Source organism: Chiloscyllium punctatum, chromosome 4, assembly GCF_047496795.1.
Source record: "Chiloscyllium punctatum isolate Juve2018m chromosome 4, sChiPun1.3, whole genome shotgun sequence".
NCBI lineage: Eukaryota > Metazoa > Chordata > Chondrichthyes > Orectolobiformes > Hemiscylliidae > Chiloscyllium > Chiloscyllium punctatum.
Window position 1 is genome coordinate 49,827,303 of NC_092742.1, and position 14,665 is coordinate 49,841,967.

At 43.1% G+C, this 14,665-nt stretch overlaps 1 protein-coding gene across 1 annotated transcript in view; it reads left to right on the forward strand.

Moving 5' to 3' along the window:
- The window catches only part of LOC140476283 (5'-3' exonuclease PLD3-like), a 68,749-nt gene extending 54,833 nt beyond the window's left edge, over positions 1 to 13,916 (forward strand). Inside the window, exons 8-11 of the mRNA XM_072568651.1 lie at positions 868 to 1,007; positions 1,094 to 1,256; positions 1,673 to 1,769; positions 12,209 to 13,916. Of these exons, the coding sequence (XP_072424752.1) occupies positions 868 to 1,007; positions 1,094 to 1,256; positions 1,673 to 1,769; positions 12,209 to 12,414 (606 nt within the window). The 3' untranslated portion in view covers positions 12,415 to 13,916. The remainder of the gene's footprint in view (positions 1 to 867; positions 1,008 to 1,093; positions 1,257 to 1,672; positions 1,770 to 12,208) is intronic.
- Positions 13,917 to 14,665: the final 749 nt, after the last annotated feature.

A 14,665-nucleotide genomic window follows, 5' to 3' on the forward strand; every position in this document is an offset into this window, starting at 1 on the left:
GGGAAATTATATTGGGAGGAGGCCATTGTGGAGTATAAACATTGGTAGAAGCCAATAAGATGGGTTGAATGGTGTGTTTTATATCACATAATTTACATGACTTCATGTGTATTACAGACATCTCCTGAAAAGGTAATGCTGCACTCAACTCTCCCCAGTCTGAACCCTCCCAACCTTAATCAGTCACAAATTCATGTTGAAGAAATACACTTAAGCTCTGACTGCAAATGATTCTGGTCTGCCCCATTATTTGGGGAGTTTCTTTGCTTTATCTCTCCATCCTTACTGTTTTTTTATCATCCAATTCGTCCATCTGTGCCATCCTCTTTCCTTCTCCTCAAACCTTCCTATTCCTGACTCCACATTGTCAAACATTCCCTTTTTACCACTCCCACCTTTGTTCCCATTGGTCCCATTCCTTCTCCTTTACACCTGTCTTTTCTCCCTCTTCCCTTTCTCATTCCCCAACCCTTCACCCCCACTTCCTGCTCCCTTTTCCCACTCTTTATTCTCTTGTCCTCTTTCACTTTCTTTCTCATCCTTCCATGCTCCCTTCCTCCTTCATGTCTCCTCCCTGCACTCTTCCCAATAAATTTGGAGCAGTATGGAGGAGCTTTACTAGGTATGTGAGTAATTCTGTATTACGAGTGATCCAACACTTTTTAATGTCTCTCAGTTGCATCAGTTCCTTGAAAGAACTGCATTTAAAACAGAATCAGGGATAATATAAGGAGTGCAGTTTATATGGATACTCTCTAATCAAAAACCATTACATTATACTGAGACCATGATATTAAGCCATTTAATAGTCATTCACTGTATTGGAATTGGATGGAGAAATGCAACTGAAGTTGTTATTCTTTCTAGAGTTCACCTCCCAAGTTATGCCCAAAAGGTCGGACTACTGATCTTGATGCTATTCTCAGTGGTATCAATGCTGCAAAGAAGTTTCTGTATATTTCTGTCATGGAATATTTTCCAACATCGCGTTTCCTTCAACATGTACTGTAAGTAAAGTAGTTTACCAGTGCTCAATATTTATTTGTAAACCTAAAAAAATGTACATGACATTAAATCTCACTTTGTGATCTAGATATTGGCCACATATTGATGACTCGTTGAGAGAAGCAGCTATTGAACGTCATGTTCGTGTTCAACTGTTGGTTGGTTACTGGAAACATACAGATAAATCCATGCTGGCTTATCTTCAATCACTGCAAGCTCTAAGAAACATCAGGAAAGTCCATTTTGATGTGGTGAATATGCTTTATTTTTTACTAACAGGGTTAATAATTACTGAAAGCTTAATCATTTTCAGCTAATGTTTTAATAAAGGCCGAATTATCTGTGGGGATAAACACGAATTTAAACTATTAACTCATTCCCTGAAGTAAATTAAGATGGAAACTGACACTGATGAAAATATTGAGAAAATTTTAATAAGGAATTTACTTACTTTAACTTTGTTCAAAAATGTATTTCATTCCAACTCTTAGGTTTTCCAAAATTTCTTACAAATACATATTTATTTTTCAGGGGTTTCTTTTAATTGTGCAAAGCTTTGTTTTATTTATTTATTTGTGAGTTTATTTATTTTGTGCAGGAAGTGCATTTTCAAAATAAATAATGAATTGATTTCTTACATAATTCACAAATGCTATCCCTTTTTCAGAAACTATTCATTGTTCCTGTGGGAAAATTTAGCAATATTCCTTATGCAAGAGTGTGTCACACCAAATACTTTGTGACAGAAAATATTGCCTATATAGGTAAGGGCATTATCTTTCATTCAATGCTTCTATGTCCTAAAAAAATAAAAGAAATGAAGAAGAAACAAGCAAGGGAAAAAGATAGGAACCTTAGTTGAGTACTTGGATTTCCAAAACGTACTTCATGAGATACCGCACCAAAGTTTACTATATAAGAGTTCATGGTATATGAGACAACATTGATTGGCAAAGAAGAAACAGAGAGTAGGGTTAAATAGGTCTTCCTTTCAGGGTGGCATATTGTAACCAGGGGAACACCACAGGGATCAATGCTGGGCCCTCAACTATTTACAAACTATATTAATGATTTTGATGATGGGAATGAAATTACTGTAGCTATATTTGCTGATAAGCAGCAAGCTGGGTAGGGAATTAAGTTGTCAAGATGAGGCAGAAATTTTTCAAAACATAGAATAGAATAGCCTTTATTGCCACATGCACTTGAATGAGTGCAGTGAAAGGTTTGTAATATCACCTCTTGGTGCTATCTTAAGCATAGGGTACCTATGTACAGATACTTTAAGTGTTATTATAGAATTGAAATAGTAAAAAAAGATTAGCATGGGAATACAAGTTTAAAAATTCCAGAATGATAATCAAAAGCATCTTTAAGGTACTTAAGTTACAGTTCATTTCCACTGAGTCTGTGCCCACCGGATTTCAGAACATGAGGCTTCGCTGCCTCCATGCACTGGCCTCTGTCCTGGACTCACCTCCAGGACTTGTACCCCTGGCCAGCCCGTGCTCACTCTGCTCCCGGCTCCAGGCCCTGGGCTCCTGGTTCTGGGCTCCAGCTGTGACTCAATTCCAGAACTCAGCCCACGCTCGGTCTGCTCCTGCTCCAAGCTCTGGCCACAACTCACTTCTGGGATTCAGCCCATGCTATATAAGGTTAAGGGACATAATTTTAATTGAGTTTAGCAATGTTTTGCCAGAAGGTATATAAAGTGTGTAAATATGATCTTGTCCCCTCTGGCCATACTATTAAAAACACCATTTATAAATGTCACAAATGACAGTGACAGTGGCAAACTATCTTTCCTTATCCATTTCAATCTGTCTTCGGCCTTTAACATGGCTGACCACAATATTCTTCATCAAAGCTTCTTCCCTATTTCCTGAACTGAATGGATTGCACTTGACCAGTTCTAATCTTACCAATCTAATAGATGCCAAAGACTTATCTCACACTGCCTTCTCTTCCCACAACCGCGTTGTTATATCCAGTGTCCCCTGAGAATCTACACAAAATGCCCCCACCTCCAATTTCTGTTTTTGTTTGCAGACTCCTCCAACCTGATAATGCTGTAAGATAGCTACATCCTCCATTATGGCCTCTTGAAAATCCCTGATTTTAATTTTGCCCGAGCCTTTAATAGCCTGGACATCAGGCCCTGAAATTCCTTCTTCAAACCTTTCTCCCTTGATACGTTAGGCTTTAAGATCCCTTAAACCCAATCTCTTTGACCAAGATTTTTTCATTTACCTGAGTATCCCTTTATTTGAGTCAATGTACAATTTTGTTTGATAGTTCTCCTGCAAAGCACATTAGAACATTTTATTGACTTAATGGTGCTATATAAATATTAGCTGTTGGTAGCATGTACTCATTTTTCTGTGACATTCTTTGGAATAGTCTGAAGAATGTGAGTTGGCCAAATCAATCTGATGTCATTTTGATTATTTTTCTTTTTTTCTTCTTTTCTAATACTTGCAACTTGTTTTATCTTGGCAAGATATTTCAGATTATTGGGTTGAATATCACCTAAATTGGCTGTGTCAAAGACTCCCGCCCACCTTCCGAGATTCCATCAAGACTCCCGCCCACCTTCCGAGGACCCCTTCACCTGTCTCCAACACACCCTATCCAACTGGACACCCCATGCCAGTCTGTTACCCGTCCTCAACCTCTTTATTGCCAACTACTGCCGGGATATTGACCACCTCAACCTGTCCAGCCCCCCACTCGAACCTCTCACCTTCACAACGCACAGTCCTCCACTCCCTCTGCTCCAATTGCAACTTCACCATCAAACAAGTGGACAAGGGGTGTGCAGTGGTAGTTTGGCGCGCTGACGTCTACACTGCAGAAGCCAGACGCCAACTTGAAGACACCTCCTCTTACTGCTCCCTCGACCACAATCTCACTTCCCATTACCATGCCATCATCTCTCAAACCGTACACAACCTCATCATCTCAGGGGATCTCCCACCCAGAGCTTCCAACCTCATAGTTCGGGAACCCTGCACCGCCCAGTTCTATCTCCTTCTGAAGATCCACAAGCCTGACTACCTCGGCCGACCTATCATCTCAGCCTACTCCTACCCCACCGAATTCACCTCCACATACCTCAATACTATACTATCCTATCCTCCCCCCTCCCCACACCGGTCCAGGAACTCCCCACATACATTCGGTACACCACCCACGCACTCTACCTCATCCAAGACTTCTGTTTCCCTGGCCCCCAATGCCTCATCTTCACCATGGACATCCAGTCCCTATACACCTACATCTTCCATGACCAGCGTCTCCAAGCCCTCCGTTTCTTCCTCTCCCGATGTCCCCACCAATACCCTTCCACTGACATCCTTACTCGTTTGGCTGAACTGGTCCTCACCCTCAATAGTTTCTCCTTTGAATCTTCCCACTTCCTCCCGATGAAAGGAGTAGCCATGGGCCCCAGCTATGCCTGTCTCTTTGCTGGCTATGTAGAACAGTCCATCTTTCTCAGTTACACCCACACCATGTCCCCCTTTTCCTCCGCTACATTGATAACTGCATTGGCACAACCTTGTGCTCCCACAAGGAGGGTGAACAGTTCATCAACTTCATCAACACATTCCACCCCGATCTTAAATTCACCTGGACCATCTCAGTTACCTCCCTCCCCTTTCTGGATCTCTCCACCTCCATCAATAGTGACCAACACAACACTGACATCTTCTACAAACCCACTGATTCCACAGCTACCTGGATTACACGTCCCCCTACCTTGCCTCCTGTAAAAATGCTATCCCTTATTCCCAATTCCTCTGCCACATCTGTTCCCAGGAGGACCAGTTCCACCACAGAACACACCAGATGTCCCCTTCTTTAAAGACTACAATTTCCCCTCGCACGTGGTTGATGATCCCCTCCAGCGCATCGCATCTTCTTCCCACACCTCTGCCCTCCAACCGCAACAAGGACAGAACACTCCTGGTCCTCACCTTCCACTCCACCAACCTCCGTGTACATCGTATCATCCTCCGCCATGTCCACCACCTACAAACGGACCCCACCACCAGAGATATATTTCCCACCCCACTCCTATCCACTTTCCACAGCCACACAGTTGCCTGAGGCTGGAATTGAACCCAGGTCCCTGGTACTGTCAGGCAGCAGTGCTAACGACTGAGCCACTATGCCACCCTGCATATCTCTGTGGTGAGTGGAGGAAGAAATATCTCAGATGGCTGGCACTCAGAGTACTACTAGAGTCCAGGTCCTCTCAGGTTAGAGTCTGGACAGGTGCCACCTTGCCTCTGCCCTCTATCTCTAGGTAGGTCTTCAGACGAACAAACAGGGCAAGGCAACTCTGGACTGGCAGAGCTTGACCCGTGCACAGCTGCATTTTAAATTAAGTGCTAGCACCAGGAATCCCAGCTGCAGGGAGTACTTCCACCTCTGGAAAAGAAGGGTAGGTATTAGAGGTGGGGCACCATAGAGACTTGGTGCGTAGGTAATCAGATCAGTTTTGGAGAATAATACTAGAAACTTCACTTTGGCATGTGGAGAGAAACTGTCCCTGAAATGTACTAAAGTTGACACAGTCGAGAGTGTGGTGCTGGAAAAGCACAGCAGGTCAGGCAGCATCCGAGAAGCAGGAAAATTGACGTTTCAAGCAAAAGCCCTTCATCAGGAATGAGGCTGGGAGCTTTGGGGTGGAGAGATAATTGGGAGGGGGTGGTGAAGGGGAGAAAGTAGCTGAGAGTGCAATTGATGGATGGAGGTGGGGGTAAAGATGACAGGTCGGAGGGGAGAGTGGAAAGGATAGGTGGGAAGGAAGATTGACAGGTGGGATCGGTCATGAGGTGGTGCTGAGTGAAAGGTTCGAACTAGGATAAGGTGAGGGGAGGGGAAATGAGCAAACTGGTGAAATCCACATGGGGTTGGAGGGTCCCGAGGCAGAAGATGAGGTGTTCTTCCTCCAGGCGTCGGGTGGTTAGGGAGTGGTGATGGAGGAAGCCTGGGACCTACATGTCCTTGGTTGAAGTGTTCGGCCACGGGGCACTGGGGTTGGTTGGTGCAGGTGACCCAGAGACATTCTCAGAAGCGCTCTGGAGAAGGCGTCCTATATCCCCAATGTAGAGGAGACAACGGATACAGTAAATAAAATATGTGGAAGTACAGGTAAATCTCTGATGGATGTGGAAGGCTCCTTTGGGGCCTTGGACAGAGGTGAGGGGGGAGGTGTGGGCGCAGGTTTTGCAATTCCTGTGGTGACAGAGGAAGGTCCCGGGAAGGGAGGGTGGGTTGTTAAGGGACCCGGACCTGACGAGCAGTTGTGGAGGGCACGGTCTTTATGGAAACTCACACTCTGTGTGAGTTTGCTCTGGTTTCCTCCCACAATCCAAAGATGTGCAGGTTAGGTGAATTGGCCATGCTACATTGTCCATAGTGTTCAGGGATATGTAGGTTAGGTGGATTAGTCAGGGGTAAAATATAGGATAATAGGGTAGGGGAATGGGTTCGGGTGGGTTACTCTTTGGAGGATTGGTGTTGACTTGTTCGGCCAAAGGGCCTGTCTCCACATCGTAGGGATTCTATGATCCAAGGCAGTGATGTCTCACCAGCAAGTATCCTGACTCTAATCTAACTGAAAAGGGGGAAAGCACAGCAATAGACAATGATTCTTACAAAGTGATAGAGGTCTTGGCATCACCTCACGAACAGTCACAGTCCTGTCCCGCTAAGGCAAAGATCATCTTCCTGTAAGGGCTGAGGAGACAAATGTTATATAACCCACCACTCGTCTTCATTCTTCCTGCTCTGTTCTGGGCTGTTTGCTTCTAGATTTAGACAAATGGAGAGACTGAGTGAGAAGGCCTGCTGTTCAGCCATTAGTTTGATATAGGTGGTAGAATAGAGGTGTCCCGAGTGAGTAAGTGGACACCACAGAGGGTTAATGGTGAGGGAATCTTGTGGATTCTAGTAAGTGAGGGAAGATGGTGTAGGCAACAATGAGAGTGGTAGAGCATGAGTGTGTGTGGGAGAAGAGATAGAGTAGGTGTGAGGCAGCAAAGAGAGGATGGTTACACCTACTCTGGTGGAGAAGAGAAGGTCATTAGCTTTCCTCCAATGTTGCTGGGTATCCTTCCAGACGGCTGAGATGGCACTGACCTGGGAGGCAACCTCGGACCAGGCTGTCAGGATCTCATTTTGTGCACTCCTCTGCAGGTCCTGAGGGAAGAGAATATTCCCTCCTCTGTAAAACCCCATCCATCAAGACCTCCAAATCTCTGTCTGCAAAGCAGGGTGAAAATGTGCCCAGGTCTATGGTAATTGCCATGAACTATGAAGGGCAGCTCTGGTCTGACAGTGCTTCACTTTGGCACATGGATTGAAGCTGGGGATCCCTGGATATCCTGTCATATCCTGGCAGTTGAAAGTATCTCCAGCTACAGTGAGTTGGATAAACAGGCTAGCACACTGGATGAGAGGAGTACCATAGGGTGAGGTAGGTAGTTACTGAAGCAAGTTTACAATGATAGCATGAGAAAGCCCATGGCCCTCATGGAGAGAAACCCTTCATGAAACCCAATCAAATACATGCTTTGCCAAAATATGGGAAGATTCAACCCACAGTCTTTAATACCTGTGCTTTGTGGAATCGAGAGCAGAATATTACGATCCGCATCATTGGGTTTGTGGGTGGAATGGAGCACATGAAATTCCTAGGATGATCTTTTCTCTGGTCCATGACGTGTCCTTAATTTATGGGGGGGCATGCAATGCCTATGGTCTCCAGTTGAGGCCATTAATGGTGTACTCAAAGCCATCTAGGGACCGCTCTTGCCCAACCCTAGTTTTAAGGCTGGTGGGAGGAGGTCAGGGAAAGGGTGTAGCAAGAAAGGCACACCCAGTTTGTCAGTCACTTCAGTCCTCAGGTGGTAAAATGGGGGAGACTCACTCATATCTTTTCCACATCACACCCCTCTCCCCATATCTTACCATCCCCACAGTGTTTCCTATCCTCAGGCATCTCCATCAAGACCCCCAACTAAGGTTGCTTCCCCGTCTCCCAGGGCCACCAAGCCCGTTGTTGTTGTGAAAGCACCCAGCACCTACCTCCGGCCAGGCTGTGGGACTTGCATTCTTGGGGCCTTGTGTCATACCATCAGTGGTCACCAGATTGGTCAACAGCTTTCTGCGGCAGGATTTCATTCTGAGTGAGGGGCAGAAGTATCAGGTCCAGTCAGAACTCCTCAGAATGCTAAGTGGCAGTAGAGGACCTGCGGTTGGTAGTGTTTTAACCCTGACTCTCCTAGTGGCAAGGTCAGAATTTCCAACACCTATTCATATGTGCCCCAATGTTAAAGTTGCTGTTGTTAGTACAGAACTGCAACTTTATTGCTCAAATTTGTCTAATGTCATCTCCCTGATCCATGATCATCTTATTGTTCATATAGAGTCATAGAGTCATAGAGATGTACAGCATGGAAACAAACCCCCGTCCATGCCGACCAGATATCCCAACCCAATCTATGCCCACCTGCCAGCACCTGGCCCAGATCCCTCCAAACCCTTCCTATTCATATACCCATCCAAATGCCTCTTAAATGTTGCAATTGTACCAGCTTCCACCATTTCCTCTGGCAGCTCATTCCATACACGTACCACCCTCTGTGTGAAACCTTTGCCCCTTAGGTCTCTTTTATATCTTTCCCTTCTATAAGGTCACCCCTCAGCCTCCGACACTCCAGAGAAAACAGCCCCAGCCTGTTCAGCCTCTCCCTATAGCTTAAATCCTCCAACCCTGGCAACATGCTTGTAAATATTTTCTGAACCTTTTCAAGTTTCACAACATCTTTCCAATAGGAAGGAGACCAGAATTTCATGCAATATTACAACAGTGGCCTAACCAATGTCCTGTACAGCCGCAACTTGACCTCCCAACTCCTGTACGCAATACCCTGACCAAAGAAGGAAAGCATACCAAACATCTTCTTCACTATCCTATCTACCTGCAACTTCACTTTCAAGGAGCTATGAACCTGCACTCCAAGGTCTCTGTTCAGCAACATTCCCTAGGACCTTACCATTAAGTATATAAGTCCTGCTAAGATTTGCTTTCCCAATATACAGCATCTCGCATTTATGTAAATTAAACTCCATCTGCCACTTCTCAGTCCATTGGCCCATCTGGTCAAGATCCTGTTGTATTCTGAGGTAATCCTCTTCACTGTCCACTACACCTCCAATTTTGGTGTCATCTGCAAACTTATTAACTGTACCTCTTATGCTCACATCCAAATCATTTATGTAAATGACAAAAAGTAGAGGACCCAGCACCGATCCTTGTGGCACTCCACTGGTCACAGGCCTCCAGTCTGAAAAACAACCCTCCACCACCACCCTCTGTCTTCTACCTTTGAGCCAGTTCTATATCGAAATGGCTAGTTCTCGCTGTATTCCGTGAGATCTAACCTTGCTAATCAGTCTCCCATGGGGAACCTTGTCGAACGCCTTACTGAACTCCATATAGATCACATCTACCGCTCTGCCCTCATCAATCCTCTTTGTTACTTCTTCAAAAAACTCAATCAAGTTTGTGAAACATGATTTCCCACTCACAAAGCCACGTTGACTATCCCTAATCAGTCCTTGTCTTTCCAAATACATGTACATCCTGTCTCTCAGAATTCCCTCCAACAACTTGCCCACCAGCAATGTCAGGCTCACTGGTCTATAGTTCCCTGGCTTGTCCTTATCATCCTTTTTAAACAGTGGCACCACATTAGCCAACCTCCAGTCTTCCGGCACCTCACCTGTGACTATCGATGATACAAATATCTCAGCAAGAGGCCCAGCAATCACTCCCCTAGCTTCCCACAGAGTTCTAGGGTACACCTGATCACGTCCTGGAGATTTATCCACTTTTATGCATTTCAAGACATCCAGCACTTCTTCCTCTGTAATATGGACATTTTGCAAGGTGTCACCATCTATTTCCCTCCAGTCTATATCTTCCATATCCTTTTCCACAGTAAATACTGATGCATAATACTCGTTTAGTATCTCCCCGTTTTCTGCAGCTCCACACAAAGGCAGCCTTGCTGATCTTTGAGGGGCCCTATTCTCTCCCTAGTTTCCCTTTTGTCCTTAATGTATTTGTATAAACCCTTTGGATTCTCCTCAATTCTATTTGCCAAAGCTATCTCATGTCCACTTTTTGCCCTCCTGATTTCCATCTTAAGTATACTCCTACTTCCTTTATACTCTTCTAAGGATTCACTCGATCTATCCTGTCTATACCTTACATATGTTTCCTTCCTTTTCTTAACCAAACCCTCAATTTCTTTAGTCATCCAACATTCCCTCTATCTACCAGCCTTTCCTTTCACCCTAACAGGAATATACTTTCTCTGGATTCTCGTTATCTCACTTCTGAAGGTTCCCATTTTCCAGCTGTCCCTTTACCTACAAACATCTGCGCCCAATCAGCTTTCGAAAGGTCTTGCCTAATACCATCAAAATTGGCCTTTCTCTAATTTAGAACTTCAACTTTTAGATCTGGTCTATCCTTTTCCATCACTATTTTAAAACTAATAGAATTGTGGTCGCTGGCCCCAAAGTGCTCCCCCACTCTCACCTCAGTCACCTGCCCTGCCTTATTTCCCAAGAGTAGGTCAAGTTTTGCACCTTCTCTAGTAGGTACATCCAAATGGTGAATCAGAAAATTGTGTTGTGCACACTTAACAAATTCCTCTCCTTCTAAACCCTTAAAACTATGACAGTCCCAGTCTATGTTTGGAAAGTTAAAATCCCCTAACATAACCATCCTATTACTCTTAAAGATAGCTGAGATCTCCTTACAAGTTTGTTTCTCAATTTCCCTTTGACCATTAGGAGATCTATAATATGATCCCAATAAGGTGGTCATCCCTTTCTTATTTCTCAGTTCCACCCAACTAACTTCCCTGGATGTATTTCTGGGAATATCCTCCCTCAGCACAGCTGTAATGCTATCCCTTCTCAAAAACACCACTCCCCCTCCTCTCTTGCCTCCCTTTCTATCCTTCCTGTAGCATTTGTATCCTGGAACATTACTTTTGATCTATATTCAAACCTTATCATCCCCACAGCCAGCCCTGTCTCTCCTATTTTTTTTTTCTTTTTGTATCCACAACTGAATGTTTTTTCCCCAACACCAAATCACCCATCCTTTTTTTCACCTTCTCACCACCACCAATTGAGTAACTTACATGTAAAACCCATTCAAGGCAATGCAGGCCAGCAAAGATGAAGGAGAGTTAGGGAAAGGGGGAGGGGGATGGCAGGGGGACCCCAATTCTTTTTGATTTTCTAATCTACCTGTTCAATGATGTGATTACACACCTCTGTAACAGTTGGGACTTGAACCTGGACCTCCTGACTCAGAGAGTAGGGCACGACCACAGCACCACAAGAGCACCCTTCCAGCCAATGTTTCGAATTGACCTATCCAGAAGTGTTGTTGCCCGCCTCTGGAACAGGGTGGGATTTGAACCTGGATCTTCTGAACCAGAGGCAGGGACACAACTACTGGGCAACAAGTACCTTCCCACCCACTTTTATTAAAATCACATAGATTTTGTACCAGGTCCTCCGGTGCTGTTTTATGACGAATATAGATATTTTTTAATCATTGTGTTTTGACACATCCCTGGAGAAGGTGGGACTTGAACCCAGGCTTCCCAGTTCAAATTTAGGGACACTACCACAGTGCCACAAGTGCCCCCTCCCATCCACTTTTTTTGCACAACTGAGTGACTTTCCTACCACCAAAATCACCGTGTTTTGTTTTGCATTTTTTTTACCACCACCAGTAAAAATCCCACCCACTCTTTTGTCAACTATTTTCTAATCAACCTGTTCAGTGATGCAATGCATTTTGCCTGACCATTTGATTGAAAATGATTGAAAATAAAACATGAGCACAGATGAGCTTAATTGTCAGTCAAGGTGGAGGTTTGAAATTGGATTCTTTTTTGTGAAATTGTGAAATTTTCAGTCGTCCATTTCACTGCCATTACATGGTAGCAAACATAGAAATTTTCAGCTTACAAAACAGATTCTACAACTCATTGTTTTCATATTTGTACGTGTGCGTTTACTGATTCTGGACAGTTCTGGGTTTCTTCAAAATGTAAATACCATTTTAAATGATTAAATAATCCTTCTTGGCTTCCAGGTACTTCGAATTGGTCTTATGATTACTTCAATTCTACAACAGGAGTGGGTCTGCTCATTAATCAGACTTCAGGAGAAGCTGGTGATACAGCTCACCATCAGCTAAAGAATCTGTTTCAAAGAGATTGGAATTCCAACTATTCTGTCACCTTGGATGATTTGAAAGATTATTCTGACTTTTCATTTAAAATGAATGGGCTAAAATGATGCCTTTAGGGAATCTTAATCTCACATTCACACTTATAATTGCATCTGGAAGGATTTTGTCAAAAGTTAAATAAGGAAAGCAGATTAAAGTAAGCCACTATATTATTGAAAATGAGCTATCACTAGCAGGTATATTTTGAAATAACTTCTAGCACTATGCTTAAAGACAAACTGTGCTGTTAATGTAATTTTGAATTTCAGTTGGTACAAACATTGTGAATTAAGATTAATTACCTGAATTATTGCATTTCTTTATGTTCTCACTGATGGGATGTTGTGAGTGAAACAATGAGTCAGACAACCTCAGGTTATTGAAACAAAAACAGAAAGTGTGCAGAAATTCAGCACATCTGGCAGCATCTGAAAATCAGTTAACATTTCTCTCTTTACCGATGCTGCCAGACCTGCTGAGTTTCTCAAGAATTTCTGTTTTTGTTTCAGATCTCCAATGACTACAGTTCTTTATATTATTCATGCACCAGCTGTAATGTTGCAGCAAATCAATCCCCATTTCATTGTGTAGCTTGAAAATGTTGTATAAACAGAAACTAACAATCCTAGCCTTAGATCAACAACCCAGACCTTCAATCCCCAGGAACTATATTTGAACCCTTGACTGAACGTCATCCTCAGCAGTTCAAGTTCAGGAAAAAACATGGGGAGAACCTGAAACAATATCATGTCTAAAATAGTGATCTGATCATCTGGCTAAGCTTCTTTCACTGCTGTTGAAAGGATAATCATGAATACGGCGTTTGGCCCAATTCTCCTTCACTATTGACCATCACTTTACACACTCCATATCTCTGGTGAATGCATTCTGCACTTTGTAATGGCAGAACGTGAGTTTACTAAATTTGTTGTTTCTAGCAGTTCCACTGTAAAATGCACCAAATTCGGGTTAGATCCATCAGCATGGATCAACTCTCCAAATTCTATGAAGTCAAGGCTGATTCACTCTCAGTTTATCCAGTGCAGTGTGAATGAAAAGAATGTGTCTAGTATAATCTTTTCCAATGCAATGATCCACCCAGTAAGCTCATATTCAATTATCTTGGGGTTTTTTTAGGAAAAGCAAAATTATTTCTAGTTTGAAGTGAAACCAATCTTCATAAGGTTGGTGATACAGAACAGCAGCCTAATCACTAGTAAAGCCCTCTATTTAATGAATCATGTAAGCTATGTGATTTGTAATTTTTTAAAAGGTTGATCATAAGCACAATCATATCAACTAATGACATGAGTAGTCCGACTCTCACTATCCCTGATAGAAAAACTGGTCAATCATTTCATTTACTGTTTATGTGGGGCCTCTGTGTGCAAAGTTAGCTAACCTATTTACTTACATAATAATAATGGTAATTCTAACATAATTGCTATGACATTTAAGATGTCCTAAGAAAAGGATAAGGCTCTGTATAAATGCAAGTTATTCCCTTCTCTAAGATATGTAAGTTTTGTAAGTTTGGGGAAATTCAATATATTGCAATAAACAACATATATTGGCCCCTACATATTTAGCAATATATAAAGTATATATGTAAATCATATAAAACCTATTAGCCGGTTCTGTGTTTGGAATCATTTATTGTTAGAATGTGATACTATTCTCTATACTGTGCCATTCATGTTATTCAGCTTTCAATTCAATCAGAGAGTGGTAAGGGTGTGGAATGCACTACCTGCTAATGTAGTCACCTCAGCCACATTAGGGAGATTTCAACAATCCTTAGATAAGCACATGGATGATGATGGGATAGTGTAGGGGGACGAGCTGAGAATAGTTCACAGGTTGGTGCAACATCGAGGGCCGAAGGGCCTGTGCTGTGCTGTATTGTTCTATGTTCTATGTCTCACAATGTATCCTTGTGTTTTCATAGCTTTAACAGTAGCTTCATATTCAATTGATAATTCACTAAATTGTCTTCAGCAAAATGTGGACATAAAAGAGATTGGAAGTTTGCCCAATATCCTGGTTAGTCTTCATCCATTGATCCCCTAATACTGCTAAAAAAAATCTATTCAATGCTTTCCAAACTAATTCTAGGTGTGACCCAGACTTCTGAGGGAAGATCTGTGGGGAGAGTGGTTCAGTTTTTGTCTGGAGGAAAGTAGGGCTTTGAGGGAGTGGGAAGTTGAGCATTTCCTACCTCCCCACTCTTTCACCACCATGTTACCCCCCTCCTTTACCACGTATCTCCTACACCATTAACCCACAATTTCTTTCTAGATCTTTCCCCCTCCAGGCCCC